General features: G+C 40.4%; 1 protein-coding gene across 5 annotated transcripts in view; it reads left to right on the forward strand.

Moving 5' to 3' along the window:
- Positions 1–26,398, forward strand: part of ARMC9 (armadillo repeat containing 9) — a 79,215-nt gene that overhangs the window by 40,811 nt on the left and 12,006 nt on the right. For all 5 annotated transcript variants that reach the window (XM_068954067.1, XM_068954069.1, XM_068954070.1 and 2 more), the window contains 9 exons: positions 983–1,122; positions 1,947–2,023; positions 4,070–4,144; positions 5,219–5,309; positions 6,702–6,760; positions 13,866–13,970; positions 14,722–14,837; positions 21,631–21,755; positions 25,112–25,244. In XM_068954067.1, the coding sequence (XP_068810168.1) occupies positions 983–1,122; positions 1,947–2,023; positions 4,070–4,144; positions 5,219–5,309; positions 6,702–6,760; positions 13,866–13,970; positions 14,722–14,837; positions 21,631–21,755; positions 25,112–25,244 (921 nt within the window). The remainder of the gene's footprint in view (positions 1–982; positions 1,123–1,946; positions 2,024–4,069; positions 4,145–5,218; positions 5,310–6,701; positions 6,761–13,865; positions 13,971–14,721; positions 14,838–21,630; positions 21,756–25,111; positions 25,245–26,398) is intronic.

A 26,398-nucleotide genomic window follows, 5' to 3' on the forward strand; every position in this document is an offset into this window, starting at 1 on the left:
CAAAATGCAAAATCTTAGAGAAAATGAAACTTCCATTACAGTAGTTGTCGATAGTGCAGGTGAGTTTGTTGAATTTTGGGGCCTTGGCATGTTTTGGCGAAATATGCTACTTAAATTTCAAAGTTTCTGTTTTCTGAGAAATAACAGTTAATCTTATAGAAGGTTAATTCCAGAGAGTTGGCATGGGGCGGGGAGGTCGGGGATTGGGTGCAACCTTGTTTTGCCTAAGTCTGTGCCACAGACCTATCCCACAGCTCCAGGACCAGAAAGTTTTAGGAGCTTTCAGGAGTGATCTAAATACAAAGCACTAAGACCGTGAAAATATCGGCTTTCATTTTGTGAACGGTAGATTTTGTAATATAGACTTACAGGCCATAGGAAATAAAGCAATTAAAAACTGTGTTCTTCAGTAAGACCTTTCTAGCAATATACAATTTTAAGAGAAAGAATTCTTTGTCTTCATTTGTGAGGGTCATCATGGGAGAACTGTTGTTTGAGTCAAGAATCACATAGTGTGAAAATCTTAGAGGAAAGAGCAAATAGATTTAAACAAAGATCTAATTTGTCCAACACTAAAAAGTGCTATAGCAGAAGCAGTAATCAAATTGTTTTATGGGTCTGTTATGTGTGCTGCCTTTTTTTTTTTTTTTTTTAACAATTTGAAGACAATTGACAATGCAATTTTAGGTAGAAAGAAGAAACTTACCCCAGCAGTTTTTAGGTCTTAAAAAAACAAAACAAAACAAAACACCCTCTCCCTCCAGTCCAGCAATGTTTTAATCCTCTAATTGTGCAGGAATCTGCATCTTTCACTTCTTCAGGCTTTGTTAGTTCACTGGTTTGATTCTGCCAAAGTGCGTAGTTTCTTTGTTTGTCTGTTTGTTTGCAGGCTAGTGCATGGCAAATAGATGAAGCAGGGTTTAGTGTACTCATAGTACCTATAAACGTATTCTAAATCTACTTGTCTTTTTTTAAATCCTAGGCGTGCACTGCAATCGGCAATGATCAGAGATGGGCTCATTTTCTGGCTGGTTGATGTTCTAACAGATACAGATTGCCTGTCTGATTACACACTGGAGTATTCGGTTGCCTTGCTCATGAATCTTTGTCTGAGGAGTGCAGGTGTCTTACATTTCAAATTACGATTTTATTCCAAGAAACGGATAGGGAACATTCTGAATCCTTTCTTCCTTATGTTACTGAAATCTTTCAAGTGACCATAATTAGTAATGGGGACACAGATATCCAGTGATATTTGAGTGCCATAACTAGTGGTTTTGTGCAGGTGTCTTCCCCAAGAATCCCAAACTGCGGAGGGTAGCTTGACCAAAATCCAAAGAATTTACAAAGAAGTTAATCAGTGGAGCCCTCCAAAATTTATTTTTTGGATTCATACATGAGGACAGCCCTTCCTGCATTCCAGGTCCTCTTTTCAAAGGACATTGTATACTTACTTGTGGAAGAAACATGTTTTAGAAAATAAAGTCAAAACTGAATTAATCAGTGATAACAAAGATCTTAAACTTTACCAAGGGGAATGAAATACTCACATGCAACACTGCTTTTACAATGCAGAGATTCCCCTCAAGAAAGTAATGGTCTTGCCAAAGCCCCAGGGACTTGAAAGAAGCTTAAAGCAAGTTTCCTTTTAAAAAGGAAAGCAAGGCACGGATGAAAGAGTGACTGCTTGGCAAAATTAAAATAATGTATTTGTTTACTTTTGTTAGATTTATGTTGTATCCTGGCCAAGATTACATCTATATAAATCCACAGTTGCTCCACTGATTTCAGCAGAGTTATGCTGAGCAGCATTTGGCAGGAGCAAGGAACAGCATTGCTCCTTCTAAATTAGTTATATTTAGTACTGCTCTCAGGAAATAAGAAGGAAGCTTGTTCTTACCTCTTACATTTTTTTCAAACACACTTAACGTTTTCTCCCTTTGCAGGAAAGAAAATGTGTGCAAAGATCGCAAACCGTGTGCTCAAAGTTCTTTCTGATCTTCTTGGCCATGAGAATCATGAGGTATTGTACAGTAAACTTTGGTCAAGGAAAAGGTGGAAAGAAAAATTAATAAATAAAAAGCAAGAAAGGAAGAAATGGAAAAAAAAGTAAATTGGTTTTCTTTCCCTTCTTAGAGCCCTACATAATTAAGTTACTTGAAATTTTCCTAAAATTCACAATTATGTGATTTAGTTGGACTCTGACCTTGCTAGGCATAATTATGTATTTCTTTAACATGTGTTGATATCTGGAAATGAATGTGTTATGCGTAGTCATCATGCAGTCCATGTGTATTCTTGACTGCAGATTTCTAATGCTATTTAAATGTTATCTTATACCAAATCCTTTCAAGCTTAGCTAGTTCATGAGATAAACAATGTGTGGTGCAAGCCATTTTGCAAAACATCAGGTACAAAGAAGCAAATCTTCCGGTAGTTTTAAACATTATAAGAAAGCAGTGGACTTGTGACATTCAAGCCTTAGTATCTTTTCATCTACCACTTCGTTTAGCCTGCCGCTTTACCATTTTGTGGTCCAAATTTCTTTTCTGTATCGAGATACACTTATATCCAAGATGTTAAATTAAACAGCCTCAGAGGAAAATGCTAAAATTGATAGTTTATTTCTACCTAATGCTTCTCAGCACATTACTCTGAAAAAGTCTACAGTCTGTTACATAAAACATTGCTTCCGCTGTGTCTGCAGAGGGGCACTTTTTTAACTATGGAGGTTCAAGGGAGGAGAAAGTGAGATCAAATATGCTATCAAGCTGGTATTGCAAGCAGGCAGAATTTTTGCCAGGACCCTCTAGACTGATTTCTTGATGCGATGTTTTAGTTTTGGGACTTTTACTAAAAATAAAATAAAAACTCTGTGGTCTCAGGTTTATATACGGTAAGTGTATCTGTTTTGTAGTTTTTTAATTGTTATTTGTCATTTAAGCTAAAAATAAAGAATACATTTCAATGAAGTGTTTACTCCCTGTTTTATAAATTCACTGTGTAACATAGATCAACTCTTCTTTATTAACAGTTTTAAGTAAGATTAAACTTGGCATACCTTTATTGGACTGTTTCACTAGCTTTGTTTTTCATGCTGTAAGTTAATACAATACATATTAATACAAAATAACATCCCGGTCCTGAGACTGAAGTAGTTAGAAAATACTGTGGTGCTGTTGAAATCTGTATCTCAGAATGACCCTGATGTTTCTCTTAGAGGATGCATGCTTACAACCCGGTTTGCACCCATGCAGCCGATGGGAATTTTGTTATCAAAATCAAGTCAGAAGATAGGTGTCCTGGCAACCCAAGAGCGCTTTCTGAGAAGCTGTAGAATCTTTGTGTACATCCTAGTCCCCTATCTTTCCTTGCTTCCCCTGCTCCCAGCCTAGCTCATTTTTCAAAGAATATAGACAGAGTTACTCCTCATAGGCTGTGATGATTGGAGATCTTAGTGCCCCAAAAGCAGCTGACCAACACAAAGGATCACATAAATGCTGATAACAATAGTTTGATAGATCTGGTGATTTCCACTAACCGTATTACAGAGCTTTGCTGCTAGCTCCTTATTGCCTCTGCTGTGGGACGGTAACAGGCGGTGAAGAGTGGGAGGATGTTTTAAGTTGCTCTAGCTTTTACCATCCCACCTAAGCCTACGGTGGTTGAAGTCTGCCTGAGTTCTTGCTGACACAATTCTTTATGTCGTTTCCTATTTCTTATACGGCCAAGTGCCTGTCAGAAACTAAACAGCTTTTTCTGGGTTTTTTTGTGCTCTTTTTTTTTTTTTTTGGCAAAGTTGATTTGCAAAAATACATTTTCAGAAAGGGCATAGTAATCAGCACGTGGTAATTCTGATTTAGATCAACCATACTATATTGTACTTGCGTCCTAGAAGTTCGCTGCTTCTCAAATGGGAATTTTCACAAGTGCAGGCTAGCCCAGTCAAACTCTGTGAGCAAGGTTTAATAGTTTTGTTCTTTCACTCCTAAGCTTTGGTTATAGTCAAATGAGGGGAAAGTGAGAGTTCTTCGCAGTCTGACTATGGGCAAATATTCCTCCCTCTTAGATACAACCGTATGTGAATGGAGCACTGTATAGCATTCTCGCTATCCCTTCTGTCCGAGAGGAAGCCAGAGCAATGGTAAGAAATTCTGCTTTGCATAGTAAAAGGATCAACATATGCCAAAGATGGCGTACAGGGTACCTGTTGAGTGGCATTCAGCAGGCTTGAGAGGTAGGGCCACTGCTCCTCTTGTGGATTCAGGAAGGGAGTCCACAAGAGGCCTTCCACCTTTGAGATGCAAGCAGGTGTGAATGTGCATCTCAAAGGTTTTTGCCAAATTGGCTGGTCTTCTCTTAAAAGTGAAGCTCCAGCAATGTGAAGGATTCTGTCTAGATTATAAATTGAAGATGTTATTTTTAGAATAGAGTAGTCCATCTGGCAGTTCACAGACTGGATATGTCGTAGAAGATGCTTTCATCTGGCCTGCTGCTTTTTCCTGGAGTTAACTCATTCTGCCCCAGTGAATAGCCTCTAAGGGGATGAGTTCCTCTTGCTGCATTTATTTCTGCCTGGTGTAAAAATGGTTGGTTTGGGAGGGCAGCAGGAGGGGGGGGTCATCCCAGAACTAGGAGCTGACCCCTGTGAAGGTTAGTTATAATGGTAGCAAATGTGTTTTGACTTCTGGTTTTGAAGAAGCTATTACTGGGATAGTGGTGCATCTTTGTAACTAAAAGACGAATCTGTAGAGTTGTGCAGACTCAATTGCTGTCAGATGTTTTACCTCACAGAGTGCAGGGAACTGGATGTCATGTTAAATGTTTAAAGGTACAACACCAAGCTTATGAGATGCCGCAAAGAAAGAAACTGAGTTTAGGAGAAGATCAAAGCTGGTCCTAAATTTTGCTTACCTTCTTTGAACCTTGCACAGTTCTCTCCAAATGCAAATTTGACCTTTTTGTTGACGACTGTGCATTGAGTTCAGAAGGCAGAAGCAGCAGATCTGTTGTAGAAATTTGCTGTTCATCATGGATACTTCTGTATTTAAACCTAGAAGCAATATAGGCAACATATTTCTTTTGGAAGAGTAGGGACAAAAAAAAGAGTGTTTTTTTTTTTTTCCCCAGCAAAACAATGACATTTTAGTTAATGAAATGAAACACTGATTGTAGTCACATGAAATACTAATCTAGCAATATTTTCCACTACATCCAGGGAATGGAAGAAATTCTGCGCTGCTTTATCAAGGAAGGAAATGCAGAGATGATCCGACAGATTGAATTTATTATCAAGCAGCTCAATTCAGGTGAGAGGAACAGATGCAGCTATCTGAGCTGTAAATCTTTCACAAAAGCCATAAGAAGGCTCATGTTTTTATTTGGCATTGAAACTCTCAAAGAATGACAATAGTGTGAAGGACTGAGAGAGGGCGAATAGCAAACGTCAGGATTTGAATGTCAGATGTATTTTAAAACGTCCTTTTGTGTTACAATTATAAAGAAATAAAAGCCTGAGTAGGTCTCAATCCCAAAGTTCTGGGGCTGTGAACAGCATAGCATTGACTGTTTCCTTTATGCCATTGGTCTCACAGTAGTGAGAGAAGGGTGTCAACTGCAAAAATAAACAGGTGATACAATCTCTACAACAGGATTTGTGGACTGGATCCATCTCTGCTCATGTCTTGTTCTGCAGAGAAGTGCAGCTCTGTCTGAAATGGCTTATCCTAAATAGAGGGCGGAGACTATCCTTTTTGGAGAATGTGTTGGTGGGTCCCAGGCCTTGTAGATGGTCTGGTAATACAGACAAAATGTGAGGAAAGGTAATATTTGTTGTATATTCTGTTCCCTGTGGCTGAAAGGAAGGATGAAGAGAGAGTAACAAAAAGGAGGTGAATTCAGATGAGATCTTTTTGTACAACAAAAATAGAGCAAGTTTGACTGCTTTCTTTTCCTGGTGGAGACAGCAGAAGATGGTGTATCTTATAGTCCTAATACATAAAAAACAAATAAAGTATTTAAACACTGTATTGTCCCTGTGCAGCATCTACGCTCTAAGTTAACAAGGATATAAAATCCCTCCTCTTCTGCCTGTGAGAATGGCTTTTTTTAAAAGGGTATGTTTGTCTGGTGAGTAGTAGTCGAGTGTACAGGTTTCCGGTACAGCCCCACGGACTTGGTTCTTCTAAGAAAATCAGTTTGTCAACGTCATTATTACTATTAAAATTATGTTACTTTTTTTTAACTGGTTATTGATGTTTCTGCTATATTACACAAAAATAACAATCAAATGTTCCACGTGAGTACTGCCTTTTTACTTGTAAACAGTTTGATAATGAGGTGTTTGTAGGGAGAAGTAATTATCTTTTAATAAAATATAGTTGAAAAACAGGCAGGCTTGCAAGCACGCATACTTTTATTCAGGTCTTGTTAGTAAATTCACTGAGAATTCCTAGTGAGATTTATGAGAAAAGAGCCATTCCAGAGTGTTTCTGCTTCTGCCTTTTTCCTGGATATGAATTGACTTCAGTGGTGTCTAGAATGCTTTATAAGAGCGAAGAGTTCCAATAAGTGTCCTGAAAAGAATGGCATGTCTATGTAAGAAGTAAGCTAAATGTTAGTGTTGCAAAAGAGGGGCAGGAACTGCAGTTTTTTTTAAGTCTGAGATGTGGTCTACATGGTTTTGTTTTGCTTCTTTGTAGAAGAGCCATTGAATGATAGTGTTGTGTCTGATGATGAAGAGGAGGAAGAGGATGAGGAAGTAAGTACAAAGGCCCACTAGCACGTTTTAGAAAATTCTTTAACATTCTAAACAGAAAATATTTGTGCCAATAATCCAGACTTTGCTTATCCTACTTTTTTTTTTTTTTAAACTTTTATTTAATTAGCAAGGTATATTAACAAGAAGTTTGGATCTCTGTTCTCATTACCTTTTCTTCATTTGAAATTCTAATCTTTTTGTTTTGGCAAGTCACCATCTCTGTGATAAAGGAAGGATTACAAAATCCTTCAAATAAGTAAAGAGAAGAGAGCTCTTGTAGCAACAGAAATCTTGCTTTTGTGCAGATGAATTTCAGCAATTAAAAGAAGCAAATGACTCGGTGTATCACCAGAATTGTTTGTAAATGATTGCAATATTGCAAACATCTGTTTCAGGTGTGGCTGCTTTTATTATTTGAAAGCTTTGAAATGCATTTAATGAATTTTCTGTATGTAATTAGGAAAGCCAGTAATTAATTAAGAAATAAATCCTGTACAAATTAATAGAAATAGTAAGCATCATAAATTGTACCATAGTAAATACAAACTGGTTAACTTTGTATTTCCAGCTCTGCTAATAAACATTTGTATACTGACATTTTTACTTCAGAATTTTTTAAGAAGCTGTCTGCGTAGAGTAAGGGATCAAGTGTAGAAAACACACAGGATATTTGATCAACTAAATCAACAACCAAAGCAAGGCCTAAATGATGTGAGGGAAGTGTTCAACCCAGTCTTTGCTGGTGTTTTTGCCATTGCTACATTGCTGTAAGTGCACAGGAGATTTTTGAAAACTTTTCATGTAGGCAGTTCTACAGGAGTTTTATCTGAAAGAAGTCTGCTGCATAGCACTTCCCTTTTATTGAAAAGTCCTGTGTGAGCAATTTAAGAGCTAAGGTAGTTGTCTGTGGAATACAGTGTTTGTGCATGTAATAGAGAGGTATATGTGTAAGTGCTCATACGTTTATATCATGTTTTTGCCCTGTAGAAGTCAGTGACATTGAGAGCTAGCGATCATAGTGATCTCTGCAAAGTAATATTATGTTACAAAGATCCCTAGAGAACACAATATGTACTGAAAACCAAGCTTATAGCAAGTGAGCAAACTCACAGCAAGTGAGTTTTAGCCTGAACCAAAAATAAAAAGACACTTCAAGCTCAGCAAGTGTATTGTGTCTGCCTTTGCTAGCTGTTACACCTCATCCTATAAGCCAGCGGCTGGCTTAGCTGTCATCTGTTCTCTACCACAGTAGTAGGACTTCATAGTATAGATGAAATACTTTAACAGAAATAAGAATAAATTATCTCCGTTGTAAAAAGTGTGGTGTGCTCTCAACTGCCATGGAGTTTAGCACCTTGCAGGATCCAGCCTTTGCCTGGCAGTGGCCTGAGCAGTTTTGTGCTCGATGGGTTAGTTAGCTGTTTTCTGGGTTGTGGCACAGTAAGTGGTGACAGTGACCACACGTGAACTGATTACCTTGTGACTTTGCCTACATTTAGAGCTACGTGGAAACTCTGTATTTAGAGCTGCATGAAAGAGTTTTATTTAACAGTGGTCTCTATTTTGTTGTAAAGGGGTTCAGTAAACTGATTTTTCTAATAGGATTGGATTATTGCAATTTCTTTACTTCCTGTAGTCCTGAAGTGAGTTTTCAGTAATCTTTCCTTTCCAGTGCCCCTGCCCAAAATCAATGCTTGATGTGCAAGATGGGATTTCTGGGGATTAATCTTTATAACTTCCCTTTTTTCAACTATACTGCGTAATACCCTTCATTAACTGGTGTTCTAAGGCTTTGTGTGTCCAATGTATTGTGAGGATCCAAGGTGGTGATATTTTCCCTTGTTCTCTAGTATATCTATTTGAAGGATACTTTGAGCTTAACTTTGATCTGTTGTGAAGCAAGGAGATAAGGAAATCCTTCAGAAATGGTGTTGCCATTGAATTATGCGATAGTATTGAACACTAATTTAGCTGTTCTTGGGAATAAAAGGGAAGTTATTTCTCACGTTTAGTCACATCCCCTAGACAATTTGCTGCTGCTCAAAATCCCAGCTAAAGGTCTAGGTCGAGTCAGTTTGAAATATGTTTTTACCGCTGACCCATCATATGGTTATAACAGACTTGTGTCACTCGTTGCTATTTTTGAGTCGAGTAACAGTAGGCCTTTGAAACAGAAATGCCTGATGTCAGTTTTACATTAGCTTTGCCATTATATTCAAAGGAAGAAGAACAACTCTAAAGAGGCAAGTTTCAAAATGCTTGCTTCTAGTATAACATTAGTTGTAGCAAGTTCTAAATGCTTATTGCTGCTGGGAATTATAATCCTCTTCTGTTATAATCCTGTTCTGTTCTCTTTGAGTCCCTCAGTTCAAAAATGTAGTATTTAAACAGCATGGCAGCAGAATGATATGTAAAACTTATAATATTGTTATTTTCTTAAGCAAGCAGAGATTTTTTTGACTCAGCGCCTCAATGCTTGGGGCCCTTTGTGTTTTGGAAATGCTATGAATTATTGTTTGTTGATGATGTTCCGTGATAACATCTGATGTTGTCATCTGGCAAGAGAAAGTTTTGGAAAATTTTATCAGAAGTCTTGGGTTGATGTAACTTTTTAAAACTACCACAAACTGAATACATTTCAGAATATATCCATATATTGACAATTTGGTGATGTGCATTCGGACTGCCGGCCAATATTATAACTTAATGCTGATTAACTTACTGCCAGTATTTATACCTTCACAACTAAGAGACAACAAAAATACTTTTATGCAGACTCTTAATTTGCAGTTTTTACCCCAGTTCTTGTTGCTTCCAAGAGCATGCAAAGACTCCCCAGCCTGTTGTTATTACTTTTTGTGGGTTTTGCTTTTCTCTGTGTTTAATTTAGAGTTGTTGAATTCTCTCTTGGCTTTGAGCAGATCTTATAGTAATGACTACTTTCTCCTTAAACACTACTTGCCGAGATGCAGTTGAGCCTGTTGGAGGATAAATCTGGGCTTTCTAAGAGTTCATCATACACTCAGAAATTTCAGATTTACTAATATGTGACACCAGAGCATAACTGTATGATAAGCTTCTGCGTGGATACTGTTAGTCGGAAGTAAATTGGCTTTAGGGTTTGTCTGCTGAACTTTTAAATAGGTTAGCATATAGAGCCTGGGATGTGCTGGCTATTAGTGTATTTACCCATCTGTGTTACGTTAGCCAGGTTGGGTGCATTGACGCTGTCCTGCAGTCACAGTGCGTGCTTCCTTGTGCTGATTGTTCTCTTCACTGTTCTGTTAAATACTAGCTTAATTTATCTTCAGTATTGGTCTTTACATTTGCTTTTTATTTTACTTGGACCAACTCTAAAAGCAACCTACAAAAGTAAATATGTGGTATCATAGCTCTAACTCAGAAGTTTAGTTATAAGCTTGAGATTTATAGATAAGAGTACGGTCACCGTTTATCAGATATCCTCTGATCCATCTATCACTCAGCGCCCGGCAATAAAATCTGTGAGCTCCAGTGTGAAAATACACTTCAGCTACAGAGTACATCAACAGAAAGAGCTTACGCGGACCGTCAGGACGTTAAGCCATTAAAGGCCTTTGCTGCCAACATCTGCTGCAGCCCGTGGGCGGTGGTGAACAGGGCGCCATTGTGTTATTTAAGCGGTGGAATGATGGCATGTTTGTCGAGGCTCTTTTTGTGTACCAGGAGCTAGAGGAGGGACGCTTTCGGGCTCAGTTACCTGGTGTGCTAAACAATGTTAGGGAAATTAAATACGTCACGCGTGCGGATAGTTGGATGAAAGAGCCGGATGGTGTTCTGACTGTTTTGGGTAACTCTCCACCCAGGCATAGCGTAGGCAGACTTCTGTAGAGAATCCGAGAAGAAAATGGTTAACAGTGCTGGATTAGCCCACCATATAAAAAACCTCCACCAGACTACTTATAAACCTCATTTTTGCACATTTTTTATTCTTTTCAAAAATAAATACGCTACATACAATATGCTATGGGGTTGGGAGGGGGGATATTTTTGATTTTATTTGATAAAGATATATAGTCTAGTTGTAGGCTGTTTACATGTGTTTAGCTGTGGTTTTCTGTTATTTTTCAACTTCCTTGCCAATCTCCTAGATAATTAGGAGCTGGTTGTGACATACCTTTCCTTGGGAAAGGAAGGCAGATTGGGTGACTTCTTGCGGTCCTGTCTAGCCCTGTCTTTTAGGACTCTGAGTGTCTAGAGGGTGCACCCTGAAATAGCAGGAAAGTTAGTGATATCTCTTTTGTTCTTCTCTAGGCTGCCTTGAAAATATGAGAATTGTCTATGGACATGCAGATTTTAAAAGTTGTGGAAGATGCACATCTAAATCTCTCACAGTGGCTTGGAAAGCTCCGCACTACTGTAATGAAATATGAATGATGGCTTTAATGTTCACAGTGATTAATACCTAGTTATTATTAACAGGTTAATCTGCTGCCTTGCAATACATGAGCCACTCCATCAGTAATACTGTTTTATAGAAACAAGTTCAAAGAAGAATTTCTTCAACTGGTTGAGAGAAACAGTTTTGCTGATCCTTTGCTGGAATTATTTTAGGCAAATATAATTAAGAAAGTAAATTATGAGAGATGAATTCACTTCAGCACTGAATGACTACAAACTGGAATATACTACAGATAACATTAGTGGCTTTTTTTTTTTTTATTAAATCCATGCATGAAAAAATACGTTATGCAAAATTTTTACTCTGATCTTTAGAACATTGTGCGGATTAGCAGTATTTCTGTAACGTGCTTCGGTTGTTGACACAGGCATCTAATGCCATTTAAGATTACCTAGGATATCTGAGGTATCTGCACAAGGCTGTCAGATGCGACTTGAGACCTGTGGGAGACGCGTGCCCTTTCATAGCCACAGTGGGAGATCAAGCAAGATAGTTCAAAGTAGAGCTGGATGTCTGCGTGGGCTACTGAGTGTTGAGTCCTTCATGTCTGTAGTTTAAGCTTTTTTACCTCTTCTTGATCCCTGTAAACGAGGAGCTGGTAAGCAATGAGACTGCCTAAATCAGGGAAAAAATTACATTGTTTAAGCTGTTTCATTGGTACTTGGGAGACAGAGGTCATGAACTTAAAAACTGCCCCATCCTTAAGTGCTGTGAGCCTCTAGAGCTCTGCTGCAGCCAGCGCCTACTTACTCTGAAAGATGGTAGTCTCGTTGCTTTGCACTATGCAAGGACTGGGAGCAGCTGGGCATTTCCATGAGCTGCCATACCTGTGCACGCTTCCAGCGCTTTTTTTTTTTTTCTGACGTTGTTTTTGTAGAGCATTGTGCAAACATACATATTGCAGCTACTCTTTGTGGCCTTTTTTGCTTTGGCTATTCAAAACTGCTTCTTGACTCTAAATCTCATAAAGCGAATGTGCTTTTCATTTTCTTTGCTCTCTCCTTTGTGGTCTGGGGCCCATCAAAGTTTGGTAGTCATTGATTTTATGGAGTTTATGTCAGACTGCGTTACTATTACAATATAACTTATTGAATGATTCATTTGCTTTTTCTTGCAGTCATTTACATTTACTATCACAATCTATTTCACAAGGAAAGCACTTTTTCTTCATTACTTCTGGTCCTGATCTAATCTGGGGTATCATGTTTGCAGGAAGGAAGAGAATTCTCTTCAGTGGGAAAACACAAGCAAAAATAATATCTTGTTTTTGCCTCAGTTATATGTAATTAGTACTTGTGCTTTGCTAGAGGAATCCCTCAGACTTGAAAATTTCCTGGCTGGTAGATCAGTAAAAGCTGCATAACTTCCATGCAAGCAGAATTACCCACAGCTATACTAGAAATAGGCATGAGAGTGAATTCTTGTTACCTCCTCGTTTGAGAAATTGATTACATTTGGTTTTTGTAAGATAAAGTCAACAGACCATTGTTGCCTTCCTGTCAGTGCGGTGTTTAATCCGAAAGCACTGATTCCAAGAATTTTGTACCAGCCATGTACTGTCAGCTTTAAAGCTTCCTCGCAAACTGCTGCTGCTTTGACATAGCTCCTGAAACAGCTGCTGTCCGTCGCCTTTCAGGAACCACTGCCCTGTGAGGGGTTTTGAATGCCCAGCAATAAGGGGTTTTGTCTTGTGTGATTAAAAATTATGCCTCTAGTTCTTGAAAATGAACAACAAAATGCTTTGCTTGGGGAAAAACAGCAATAGGTTACTTTGGTGTTTTTTTCAAGGTAGAAGAACATACCCCAAATTGCTGAAAATGCAGGTGGGTATTTTGGTCTCATATAGTGCCATGGTTATGTTCAGGAAAGAGCAGAAATTGTTTTAATGCAGGCTACTTTATTGTTACAGTTAACCGTTACAGTTTAATTGAAATTCGTATTTTCATTGCCCTTAGATGGTACTGATTTGTAACAAGAAACAGACAAGTTTTTCTATCAAGTTTCCTACCATCCTCTTTGCTTGAATTGTAGCTTGCTTGAGCTTCTGTAATATAACTTTTCAGAATTGACTTACCTTTTTTTTTTTTTTTTTTTTTTAAACAAGGATAGGCTTTTCTCAACCTTCAGTGTGGCTGAGAAACGCCATCAGAGTGCTTTTTCTGGTCTGTACTGTATATGGCTAGACTGGCTTGGGCAGATCTGTAAAAAAGAAAACTCCAAACCCCATCGCAGCTGCTTATTAAGGATGAAGCATTGCATCTCTTCATACTACCATACAGTGTTTTACAGTGATACTAATGACAGAGGTTTTTCCTGAGCCTTTATTAGGGCAAGCAAGGAATAATTATTTGGGGCTGGGAATTGAAGGAGAACAACTTTTGAATGCTTACTGTGCTATTTAGCAGATTTGTAGAGAAAGGGGTTATGTTCCTTTTTCTCTCAGGAATCTTTAGTTTCTGGTTATATTAAAAGGCTAGGCCAGTTTCTGGGTGTCTGCTTTTTTGATTGAAATGCTTGTACGTCGTTGCTTACATGTGTGCTATTCACAGTCATTTATCTGGAAAGCGTGTATCATCTGAGTGACTGCCGAAGTGAGAACTAAATTTGAAGCAAAAAATTCTCGGGGGCCTGGGCTCAAATAACTGAGGTGTGTTGCTGTTACAGGAGGACCATGACACCATGGAGGCTGATCTGGACAAAGATGAGCTTTTACAGCCTCAACTGGGAGAGCTTGCAGGAGAGAAGCTGCTGACAACTGAGTACTTGGGAGTGAGTACTACTCATTAGAATCCTGCAATAAATGAATTTACTGGATTAACTGTTTAATTTCAGCAGTTTCATCAGCTTTTAGAATCCTGCCTTCTTGAGTTTGTTGAAATACCAGGCTCTACCTGCATAGTAGTCCAAATCCCTCACTGTCTGTTTTATTAGCTACTGTCCAAAAGAAGTAGAATAACTTTGAGAAAGGTAATGTTTACCCCTTTATGGGAGGTAGTCAGGCCATGGCTTAATAATAAGCTAAAGGCAGCCTTAGGGTTCTAGTGCTAGATCCGTGATGCTGCAGGCACACACAGCAAAGTCCTGAGCAAGTTAATACTGGAACACTCCACTGATTTGGTAATATTTTGAAAAAAACAAAAAAACAAAAAAACAAAAAACATTGAGAAGTTAACTGTTCCTACAGGCTTTATGCCAGATCAAGCGTTGTCTATCTTACCTCAAGCAGCAAAAAGCCATTAAGTAAAAAAGCATAAAGTTGACATGAACTCCATCTAGCATACTGTGACTAATTTGAGATAAATGCGATTGTATGTCTTCTGGATCCCAGAACGCACGGGTCTGGCTACGGTGATGATAGAACCATGCCCTTGGATGCGATGTCACCAAACAGCCTGCAGTGATTCCAGGGATTTTTGTTCAGTGACACTGGGACACCATTTGGTTTCTGAAGCAGTGCTTCTATATACTTTTTCTTTTTTCTTTTTTTTTTTTAAATTTTTCTCTATTTCTTGTGTATTAGATAATGACTCATACTCCAAAAACCAAGAAGAAGCTGTTCCCTGGTGTCCATCAGAGTATAGACGAGCCTCTCCAGAGACCTGTGACACCAGGTTGTCACAGGACTGTGTACCCAATGTAAGTCTGAACAAATGAGACAAAGTTGGGGTTTTCTTTAAACATCTTAAAATACAGTGTTTTGGTTTTTTTAGTGCCTGATAAATAAAACCTCCATTCTTGAAAGTGCATTGCTATTGTGATTCTTTATAGATCACTTTGAAAAAATAAAGGAGAGGAATAATTTAAGTAGAGAAAGGTGTACTGGATGAGGTCACATACTTGGAATAACTGAGTAAATGTTTACTGATCAGTTTGATTTAAACTTGTGTTATATCCTTTGTGTTCATGATCCTTACCTCTTACAGTATATTCTATGGGTGAATTGTATGCAGTATGTAAAATACCTGGAATCTCCCATTTTGTAAGTGAGCACATACGATTTTTGTCTTACTAGAGAAATGTAATATGTCCAATTTGATTAAAAAAAAAATCCGACTGTGACGGTCTGTGACACCTGGCTTTTGGTGTAATTGGAGTCAGCAGTAGAAGGCTGCTTTGTAATTGGAATTAAGAGACCTTACAGCATAGAGCTCCTTGATTATGCTATGCCTTCTGTTAGAACAAGTTTTTGCTGTGCTATTGAGGAAGTAAAATACCAGTGAGATCTCAAATTTAACTGATGATTTCACTTTTCAGTTGTATACAGTTTTGCTTTTGGTCAAATCCAGGTAGCAATGTTACAGGGAGTAGTTAGTTATGAGGATTTAATGTTTTCATTTCTGTATGTACTTTCTTAACCTGAGAGACTGCCAGCCACTTTGACAAGTATAGATAGCGGTACTCAAAAGCCACAGCGTCGGTATAGCTAAGTACTTTAAAATGAATGGAAGTAAAAAGGTGTGACGAAGCTTGAATGTAGAGGTGGTTCTTAAAACTTCGGGGTTGATGCATTCTTCTAGGACTGTCCCATGTCAGTTCTTCCGCCACGTTTTACTTTCATGTTCATATTTTCTGTTTCTTACATATATTTCTTCCCCATTTCTGTGTGGAAGATCCATACAGACAGAAGCGGGGACTGACTTAAGCTGTAGTTACACACTTGCTTGACTCTAGTGTAAATCTCTACTGTTGTGGAGAGGGAGTGGTGCTGCCTTTACCTTGCCCATCTTTATTCCTACCCACTCTCTTGTGCTGGCATTAGCGTTCATACAAGCAACGGATCTGACTGGGAGCCCTCCTGATTCAACCTGAAACACATTTTTCAGCCTAATGTCTTTCTGGAGCTGCACCATTCGTACTGGATTATACTGATTAGATAACCAGGGCCTTAGAATGTACGAGTATAACATGGACATGGAAAAAACACTGAATTTTTTTTTTTTTAATAAGAAAAATGGATGAAACGCGCTTCCAAGACAGAAGGAGAATCCGTAGCTATTCCAGGGCAGAATTTGTCTTGCACAATCTGATTTTTCTTCCGTGTACTGGTCTGTAAAAAATGGCTTCCGTTGGAGTATAAAGCCTAGTTCTCCTCCCTGGTATAACTTGAATGTAGATTTTAAAGTTTACACTTAGTGTCCTTTCTCACAGTGGTCAACTTTTGCACTACTACAATGTCCCCTGCTTTTGTGAGTCCTCTCTCTCTCTTATATATATATATATATATATATATATGTGTGTGTGTGTGTGTGTATGTGTGTGTGTGTATGTATGTATGTGTGTATATATATATATATAAAAAAAGAAAAGTGCACCAAATTAGTGTAAGCTCATATTAGTAGAATAGAGATTATTTAGGCGTTTTTCTGCAGTCCTCCGAAAGGACTGCAGGCCATAACAACGTAGACTGGCTAGCATGTGACTGAATATGCAGAGCCACTTCATTGTGGGTCAGTATTGCCAAGTTCAAAGTCCCACTTCTCCTGCACAGTATGTTGTCTACTCTGGGCTATAAGTCCTGGATTGATTGAGTTCAGTTAGCCGTTAGAGTAGCCTCATTTAATGTTTAGGAAGTATTTTTGAGGAACGGACCTGAGTTATCACTGAATGTCTAAGCGTTACATTCCTGCTTTATAAGTGAGGAGAAAAATAAGTGTGTGAAAATGAAGTGAATTTGCTATGGGAAGTCAGAAAAACAGTGGCTGTGGGAACAGCTTGAATTCCCTGGTGCCATGCAGCACACCACAATTTATATACCACGGATAGTCTCTAGAAATGATTAAATAATGTCTCTTTTTACCACCATCTACTCAGGTAGTATGTTTACTTAGCAGAATCCCGGATTACCTCAGTGACACTGGTTCTGTATCAAGTCAAATCTTGAATCTTCCTATGAGAAGCTGTGCAGCTCATGCCTCTACAGTACAACTCCATGTCTCTGCAGGATACAAATTAAAAACACCTTTCGACCCGTGTTGATTCTAGGAGGTTTGTGTCCGAGCAAAGTGTTAGTCTGATGGTGTGAAGCAGTCTTTACAGACTGCCTCATTATATATGCTGGAGAGGAAAAATGTAATCAGCAAAGATCTAACACAGTGAAAACATGTGTAAATGAATGAAGAGCAAGTTGAGAGCCTATGGGTAAGGATTAAAGGGCAGGGTAACATGGGTGACACTGTTGTGGGGGTCTACTACAGGCCACCTGATCAGGAGGAAGTCATCGATGAGGCCTTCTACAGACAGCTGGAAGAAGCCTCACGATCACAGGCCCTGGTTCTCATGGGAGACTTCAACCACCCTGACATCTGTTGGGAAGACAGCACAGCTAGGCACAAACAGTCAAAGAGGTTCCTGCAAAGCATTGATGATAATTTCTTGACCCAGGTGGTGGAGACGCCAACGAGGAGAGGTGCAATGCTAGACCTTGTACTAACGAACAAAGAGGGTCTAGTTGGAGAGGTGAAGGTTGGAGGCAGCCTTGGCTGCAGTGACCATGAGATGGTGGAGTTCAGGATCCTCCGAGGAGGGAGCAGGGCAATGAGTAGGATTGCAACGCTGGACTTCAGGAGAGCTGACTTTGGCCTCTTCAGGAACCTACTTAGGGGAATCTCCTGGGGTAGGGCCCTAGAAGGAAGAGGGGTCCAAGAAAGCTGGTTAATATTCAAGCGTCACTTCCTCCAGGCTCAGGATCAGTGCATCCCTCTGAGGAAGAAGTCCAGCAAAGCGGGCAGGAGACCTGCATGGATGAGCAAGGAACTCCTGGCCAAACTCCAGCAGAAGAAGGAAGTGTACAGAATGTGGACAAGGGGACAGGCCACTTGGGAGGAATACAGGGCCGTTGTCAGAGCGTGCAGGGATGCGACAAGGAAGGCTAAGGCCCAGTTGGAATTAAATCTGGCAAGGGATGTCAAGGACAACAAGAAGGCCTTCTTCAAATACATCAATAGCAAAAGGAAGACTAGGGAAAACGTGGGCCCGCTGCTGAATGGGGCAGGTGCCCTGGTGACAAAGGATACAGAGAAGGCAGAGTTATTGAATGCCTTCTTTGCTTCCGTCTTCACTGCTAAGGCCAGTCCTGAGGAATTCCAGACCTTGGAGACAAGAGAGGAAGGCTGGAGAAAGGAAGACTCTCCCTTGGTTGAGGAGGATCAGGTTAGAGATCTTTTGTCTAAACTTGACATCCATAAATCCATGGGCCCCGATGGGATGCACCCACGAGTGCTGAGGGAGCTGGCGGATGTTATCGCTAGGCCACTCTCCATCATCTTTGAAAGGTCCTGGAGATCAGGAGAGGTGCCTGAGGACTGGAAGAAAGCCAATGTCACACCAGTCTTCAAAAAGGGCAAGAAGGAGGAACCAGGAAACTACAGGCCTGTCAGCCTCACCTCCATCCCTGGAAAGGTGATGGAACAGCTCCTCCTGAAGGTCATCACTAAGCATCTGGAGGACAAGAAGGTGATCAGGAGTAGTCAGCACAGATTCACCAAAGGGAAATTATGCTTGACCAATCTGATAGCCTTCTATGACGGAATGACTGGCTGGGTAGATGAGGGCAGAGCAGTGGATGTTGTCTTTCTGGACTTCAGCAAGGCTTTTGACACTGTCTCCCATCACATCCTCCTAGGTAAGGTCAGGAAGTGTGGGCTAGACGAGTGGACGGTGAGGTGGCTTGAGAACTGGCTGGATGGCCGAGCTCAGAGGGTTGTGGTGAATGGCGCAGAGTCAAGTTGGAGGCCTGTGGCTAGTGGTGTCCCCCAGGGGTCAGTCCTGGGTCCAGTCTTGTTCAATATATTCATCGCTGACCTGGAGGAAGGGACAGAGTGCACCCTCAGCAAGTTTGCTGCTGATACTAAACTGGGGGGAGAGGCTAACACACCAGAAGACTGTGCTGCCATTCAGAGGGACCTGGGCAGGCTGGAGAGGTGGGCGGAGAGGAACCTCCTGAAGTTCAACAAAGGCAAGTGCAAGGTCCTGCACCTAGGCAGGAATAATCCCCTGCACCAGTACAGGCTGGGGACTGACCTGTTGGAAAGTAGCTCTGCAGAGAAGGACCTGGGAGTGCTGGTGGACAACAAGTTAAACATGAGCCAGCAGTGTGCCCTTGTGGCCAAGAAGGCCAATGGTATGCTGGGGTGCATTAGGCAGAGTGTTGCCAGCAGGTCGAGGGAGGTGATCCTGCCCCTCTCCTCAGCCCTGGTGAGGCCTCACCTGGAGTACTGTGTCCAGTTCTGGGCTCCCCAGTGCAAGAGAGACATGGCACTCCTGGAGAGAGTCCAGCGGAGGGCTACCAAGATGATTAGAGGGCTGGAGCATCTCTCCTATGAAGAAAGACTGCGAGAGCTGGGCCTGTTCAGCCTGGAGAAGAGAAGATTGAGAGGCGATCTCATCAACGTGTATAAGTATCTGAAGGGAGAGTGTCAAGAGGATGAGGCCAGCCTCTTCTCCGTAGTGCCTGGTGACAGGACAAGAGGCAACGGGCACAAACTGAACCACAGGAAGTTCCACCTAGACCTGAGAAAAAAATTCTTCACTGTGAGGGTGACAGAGCACTGGAGCAGGCTGCCCAGAGAGGTAGTGGAGTCTCCTTCGCGGGAGATATTCAAAACCCGTCTGGATGTGATCCTGGGAAACATGCTCTAGAGGACCCTGCTGGAGCAGGAGGGTTGGACTAGATGATCTCCAGAGGTCCCTTCCAACCTAAACGATTCTGTGATTCTGTGAAATTCATTTTTCCCTGCTTTGGTCAAATGTAGAACTAATATGAGTGTTTGGTGCTCCCATGTGTTAAGTAGGAAGCACGAGATAGCACCCTGAATGAGAAGTTTGCGTTTTATGGTGAAACTCTATCTAATTAGCATTTGCGTGCAAGGCAATTGTAGTGAATAGACAAAGAGATTCTTGCACTAGATTTTACAACAGGAAAGGACAAGCTCTGATGGTTTTTATGCCGTTCTAATTTTAGCTAGAATTCATTTACTAAAATGAAGAAATACTTTATTAGGAACCCTTGCAAGAGGAAGACAATAAAAGTGACTGAATCTTAGTTGTCTTGGTATGAAAGCAAAATCTGAACTGGATGTATTTCATATTTTAATGATTTAAGTGGTTAGTGTTTGCTTCAGATCAAACAGCATGAAAAACATCATGCTTTTTACCCTTTTGTCTACCTAGGGGCATTCCAGGACAGTTAGTCTGAATTAGCTAAAGTTGTGGATTCAGCAGACTAGTTAAACCACATTAAAACTGTGTAAATGCTTGTGTTCAGTGGATATAACTTGCTTTAAGTTCTTCATGTGAGACAATGCAACATATTCCATTTTAACCACATGATGAAAGAGGGAGCAGTTGATGGAGATAATATATCGTATCTCTTTATAAGTTGTTAGCTCACCCTTCAAAATAGAGGAGGACTTTTCAAGCTGAATAGAAGTAATCACATAGAAAATTAATACAGAACAGCTAGTGTGCATGTAGCGGCTATTCCTTGATAATTTCTGTATGACTTCCCAGTGCAGACAAGTTCCTAGTTATTTCAGGGTTTTTTTTTTTTATTTCAGATACTTTCAGATTCTAGTTACTTCAGATGAATTGTTGTGGGACTGCTATGTAAGCAGCAGTGATTTTTTGGCTTGTTTGCTTTTATTTGTTTTGAGTTTTTTTGACTCAGTGTCTGAGATCACTCAAGAGGGATTGCACTACTTAATATTCCTCTAGCTGTTTCCTTAGAAGCTAACTTAGCTGTGAAATCATTAACTGCCTCCTTGCCCTGCATCCTTTCTAACCAGAAATGTCCTCTAGTCACCTTAACCTAATATTGGGCATGAATAGCCAGGGAAATTCTCTAGGTCAGCCCACACTTTCTTACACCCTTTCATACCCCTTTTGTGCTTTTCTCCTATTTTGTTGCCTATTACTAAACAATCTTTACCCTCTTCTGCCTTTCTTCAGCTACTTCATTTTCTCAACGATCTACCTCACTTGCGAAGTCAACAGATCTATTCCTCTACCTTGTTTTAAGTCAGTGTTGCCTGTTGCTCTCTGCAAAGTGGAATCCTCATAATATTCAGGAACAAACCTTACATCCTTGAAAAAGCTGAGTATTGGAAACCTCTCCGGCCCACTGCTGCAGTCTTTTTCTTTAAGCGTCCTGCTGGTATATTGTGTCTCCAGACTGCAAGCAGTTATGGTTTCCTTTCCTTGGCTCTTTATTGCTGTAGGAAAAAAAATTAATTTCAATTACGCCCAACATCAGCTGCTTTGGGGGAGCTGCAGTCATGCAGTTAAAATTATGACCTTCCTTAACACTAGTTTGCAATATAAAAAAAAAAAAAATTAATTTCTTCTACACCAATACTGGCAATTTGAAGGTAACTCTCATGCAGCATTTTAGACTCTAAGAATTCATCAACCTGCATTCTCCTTTCTCCTCCAGGCCAGAAAACGATGACATTTCTTGCCATAGTAGGGATGAAAAACTCCAGTCCCTGCCGAGTGGTCGTCCTCCCATTCGTAGTGGGAGCAGGTCCAGCATTTCTGACCTCTGCATTTCCTCTTCATGTAAGGATATTCTTCAAATACTGTTATTAATTGTTTGTGTCTGTCTTGGTTGGGGCAGGCATTTGGGGCATAGCGTGTGAGTTGCAGACTTGTAGAATGTAGCTTTGGAACTGGCACTCCCCTTGTAGACCCTGGGACAGCCTGCAAGGCTTTGAGATGTGTTGTGCCATTTTGGCTTTAGCACAATGAATGGCTGCAGAAGGTACTTTCTGCAGACTACATGCTAATGATCTCACTTGCTTCGCTCCATCTTGCCTCCTGTGGAAGGGTCAAGGATCACACCCAGGGCTTCCTATGTGCAAAGTGTCTTTTCTTTCACTCAGTGATGTCCTCTGCCTAAGAAAAGAGCTGAAGCCAAGAGACAGTGCACTTCCCAACAGGCCAAGCTACGTACTTGATCAAATATACCCTTGTTTAGATCTAAATGAATCACTGTCTATTGGCACCTGCAGGCTCTGTTGGCTAGACCTCTGTATTAAAGTTGAAGGCAGCTGCAGTGGCAGTGTATGCAGTTACATACTTAGTGGAGCAGCTACATTCAAACCATAAAAGGCTGTGGAGGATGGGAAGCCCTGTGCTGTGTAGTTACATTGTGGGTGATGCTGCTAAAGATTCTGCCCTTGCAGCATAAACTAAAATTAATGCAAACTCAGCTGAGCCTGAGAAGCACGAGATGGCGTTTAAAAGGTTATAGGCTTCTGAAATATTTTATTTCCAAACTCCTGATAACCGCAGGATGCACTTCGAGGTTGGGAGTTTCAACCTGCTTGCAGGGATTCATTAACATTTCCAATTAGGGATTTAAGGCAAAATGGTCTGCAGTCTTGGATAAAGGATCTTGCAGTGTATCCGGTACAGAATTATTAATAAGTTCAGACAAAGCATGCCTTTACTTTACTGAGAAATATGCTTTGAAGCAGTAAAGAAATAGCATACTTTTTTCTCCATCTCCTTTTTTTAAATTTCCTAGAGGAAATGAAAAGGATTCTGAGAAAAGTAACCAAGGTCTTGCAGAAAGGAATCTGCTTGCGTAATGCCTAGAGCTGATAAATATAATATGCTAAACAAAAGGCTTGTGATAGAAGCAGATGAAGCTGCCATTCAAGATGTGCACTTGTGTTCTCAGTGTTATGTAGGAATGAGAGCTGCTGTCTTCAAGCCTCACTTTACGCAGTAGCATGTCAAGTATATCTAAGTCCATTTCATAGTGAGATTAGCTGGCCAAAGGCAGCACCTCAGAACAACAGAGGTTGCAAACTAATCAAAACCATGCTCGCTTAAGAGTTTTCTTACACAGAAGGAAAAAAAAGGTGTTTTACACGTTCATGCTTTGTAAAGAAGATTAAGTGCAGCAGGTATCAAAGGCGCTGCTATTTGCTGTTGTAAAGCGTACTGTAGGATAAAACTGTCCTTTGGACGCAGATTTGGAGAACAAATCGCCTGTGTTTCTAAGGCGTTGTGCAGCCACCAGGAGCCCAGCATGCTGAACCACGTTTTGATGGTATCTTTCCTGTGAAATGCATTCACTCACCTCTGTCAGCTCTTCTGTGCTGCTGAGGCTGTTCTATGCTGTTGATGCTGTCTAGCAGCTAGCTTATGGAAATTTTGGGGGAGGTTTAAATAGGGAACCTAAGTAAGTCCGAAAAATAAATGTTGTTGTTCATATTTGAAGGAGAAAATCGATTTGATGCCTTCATGTTGAAGAAATTGCTGCCAACTTTAATGTTGGCAAATTTCAGAACTTTGCTTGTAGACCCTGTCTAAAACACCGTTTGGTAGCTGTTTTCAGTCAAAATTATATGCAGGTTAATGCTAGTAAGAGAACTAGATTATACTCTCTCTTCCTGTAGAAAAATCTTGGAAGTCAGTACAGAGCATATTGTGTGTTTGTATTACACATGCATGCAAAAAGACAGATGATTTTTGTATGTGGCAGTGACAGTTCTTCCTAGCAGTCATCCAGGCTATAAAATGACACTGAGTTACTTGAAGGGACTGCCAGAGGTTTGTTTCAGGCTTTTGCAAGTAGTCAGTGAAATTTGTGCTTTCTTGTCTTTTTCTTCTTACCTTTTGGGATTTAAAAATGAGGAGAGGAGAAGAGAGAGACTGCAGTGCTGAATCCCATGGCTATTCACTTCAGTGGCAGGACTTTCATTCTATATAATGGTAATTGGATCGGCTCTTTGGACGTTCCCTGTTTTTATTTTTATTTTTTTTGTAATTCTTAAATTGTAAAGGCTTGAATTTAAAAGAGTGTAAAATAAGCCCTTGAGACCATTAATTCTGAAAAATATTATTCCTCAAAGCTTCTCTGCACTTTCTCTTCTAGTGCCTTCCTAGATACTGCAGTGAACAGTGCACAAGAGAAAGATATAAAAATAATTGTGCCTCTTCGAGAGTTTTTTTTTCATACCCAGGGAAATACTGTGGCTGTGAAATAGAATATGCAGTTTATTGAGTTCTGATCTTGGTCTGATGCTTATTAAGCAGTACGAGGAATCTGCTCACTTCAGAACACGTATTTTCCAGTATCACATGAATAGTTTGGGTTTCAGAGTTTCATGCAGTCAAGTCGTGATCAAGGGTGGTAAGAGACCAAGAATGAAAAGGTGGTTAGAATAAAAGTTTCGTGTGATCAATTGGCGTCGTCAAGGCCATGCCTCAAGGAAGCAAAGTTTAGCCTCAAGAAACCTTGATCCTCTTCTGTTTTCTATAAATGAAAGCAGTTCTTAATGTCTTCCTTCACCCCTTTTTGAGTCACCTTCTCATTTTTCTGAATCTGTCTGGGACTACCCTCCCTTTTTGTCACTTTGGTAACGAATCTATAATTCTGGCTCTTGTTTGTCTCCTGCAAGCGGAAATCTTGTGGGCTAAAGGTGAATCCTGGTCATCTTCTTGTGCTACTAAAGCTGACTGCCAGGCAGCAGGTATGCTGGCCAGCCCCGTGCTCATCTGAAAGTGATCTGATCTGTCTCCCTATCCACATGTGAAAGTAAATAAACACAGGAGGGCAACCTGTCCTGGGCACGGGAGAAATGAAGCTAGGGATTTTCCTTAAAGTCCTGTTGGACTTGCACGTCCTGGTGGCCTTGTGTCTCTCAGCAAACTGACTGTCCTTCCGTTCTGCATTGGTGCAAGGCAGAAGGCAATGTTTAACGAGACAAAGGTAATAGACCTCCCTCTGCTCTGACAGAGGCATTTGTAGTACTGTTTTTTGTCCTCAGTGGCTGCCTGTTATCCTGTTGCTGGGGTTATGTACAGAGAACTGCAAGTGGTTGTGTTCCTGTGACTTTAAACAAACGTCAGTCATTGGCTGGCATATGCTCTTCCCTGAATTGTGTTTATTTCTTAAATAGCAATTGAAATGGAGTCATCGAAGATATTCTCATCAGGCCACAGAATGGACCAACACATCCCAGCTGTTGACAACATCTTGTCTTCCCGATCTACTGAGTTCACCCAGGACAACGTAAATGGGCAACCTAATAGGTATGATTTATCCAGATGAGGATGTAAGAGCACAGGAGGAGGCTGAGGGGCCGGGCCGGGACTTACCAGCTAATTCCATGCTGCTATAAAGACAACCTGTGAAGTCATTTGATGTATGATGTAGTCTGATGTGAGACAGCTGTGATGATGCTTGCCAAACAAAATACCCTTAGCTGTGCCAGTGGCAGCTGTTCAGTTTCTAGACATCTGGTCCAGAATGGGAGAAATCTTGACTAAGACGTTATTAATGAACATCACATGTATGCACAATATTGTCTTCTGCATGTAAAATTTCCTTATTGCTTTCTTAGATGATGGGCTCTACTGTACATCATGAAAAACATTTATTAGTAAAGAAAGATGTAGGGCCGTAGGAACATGACAGGAATTAACTTGCAGAAGGAAGAGAGCTTAAGCGTGTAAGTAGATTCAAAGTGTTTGAACGTGCTGAGTTCTAGCACTGCTGACCAGAGTCCCTGATTGATCCACTGGGCAGATATAGGAAGGGAGGCGGTATTGGGAGTTCCCCTAGCACTGGGTTTCAACAGTTTCCTGAAAGACTTTTTGTCAAAGGAAGAGAAAAGGTCTTGCTCTCCTTCTCCCATTCATACCTTGAGGCCTCTGTCAAGGTTTTGTCATATGTAGTATTATGATGTTATATCTTGGATGAGAACTAGGAATCCATTAGGAATTGGACCAAAGTTTTTCAGGGCCCTCAAGTATCCATCAGACGTTAACAGCTTTTTCCTATAGCTAATTTGATTGGGCCAAGTTTTAAACAGTGACTGTAGAGAAATTTTAAAAGCAAATACATTCCAGAAGTAAAACACAGAATGGGTGGAGATGTGTTACAGGAAAGGTTTTACCAACTCTTTATGGATCTGATTTTTCAGAAATGCCTAGTTATTCATGTCAGTTAAAGCTCTGGCACTTCTGAAAGCTGGACTCTCTGCTTAGAGCTTTGTTTCTTTCTGGCCCACAGATGACTCTTTTTGTTTTTTGTTTTTTTAATATCTGGATTGTGCAGTTTCCATGGTGAGATCTGAGAAATTATCTATTGTCAACGAATTATCATTGATAAACAGCTGCGATGCGTAATAGTCATCCCCCTATCCCAGCAGAAGCATTACTGATTTTACTTCTGTGTAGCCTCT

The sequence above is a fragment of the Struthio camelus genome, chromosome 9 (genome assembly GCF_040807025.1).
Source record: "Struthio camelus isolate bStrCam1 chromosome 9, bStrCam1.hap1, whole genome shotgun sequence".
Classification (NCBI taxonomy): domain Eukaryota; kingdom Metazoa; phylum Chordata; class Aves; order Struthioniformes; family Struthionidae; genus Struthio; species Struthio camelus.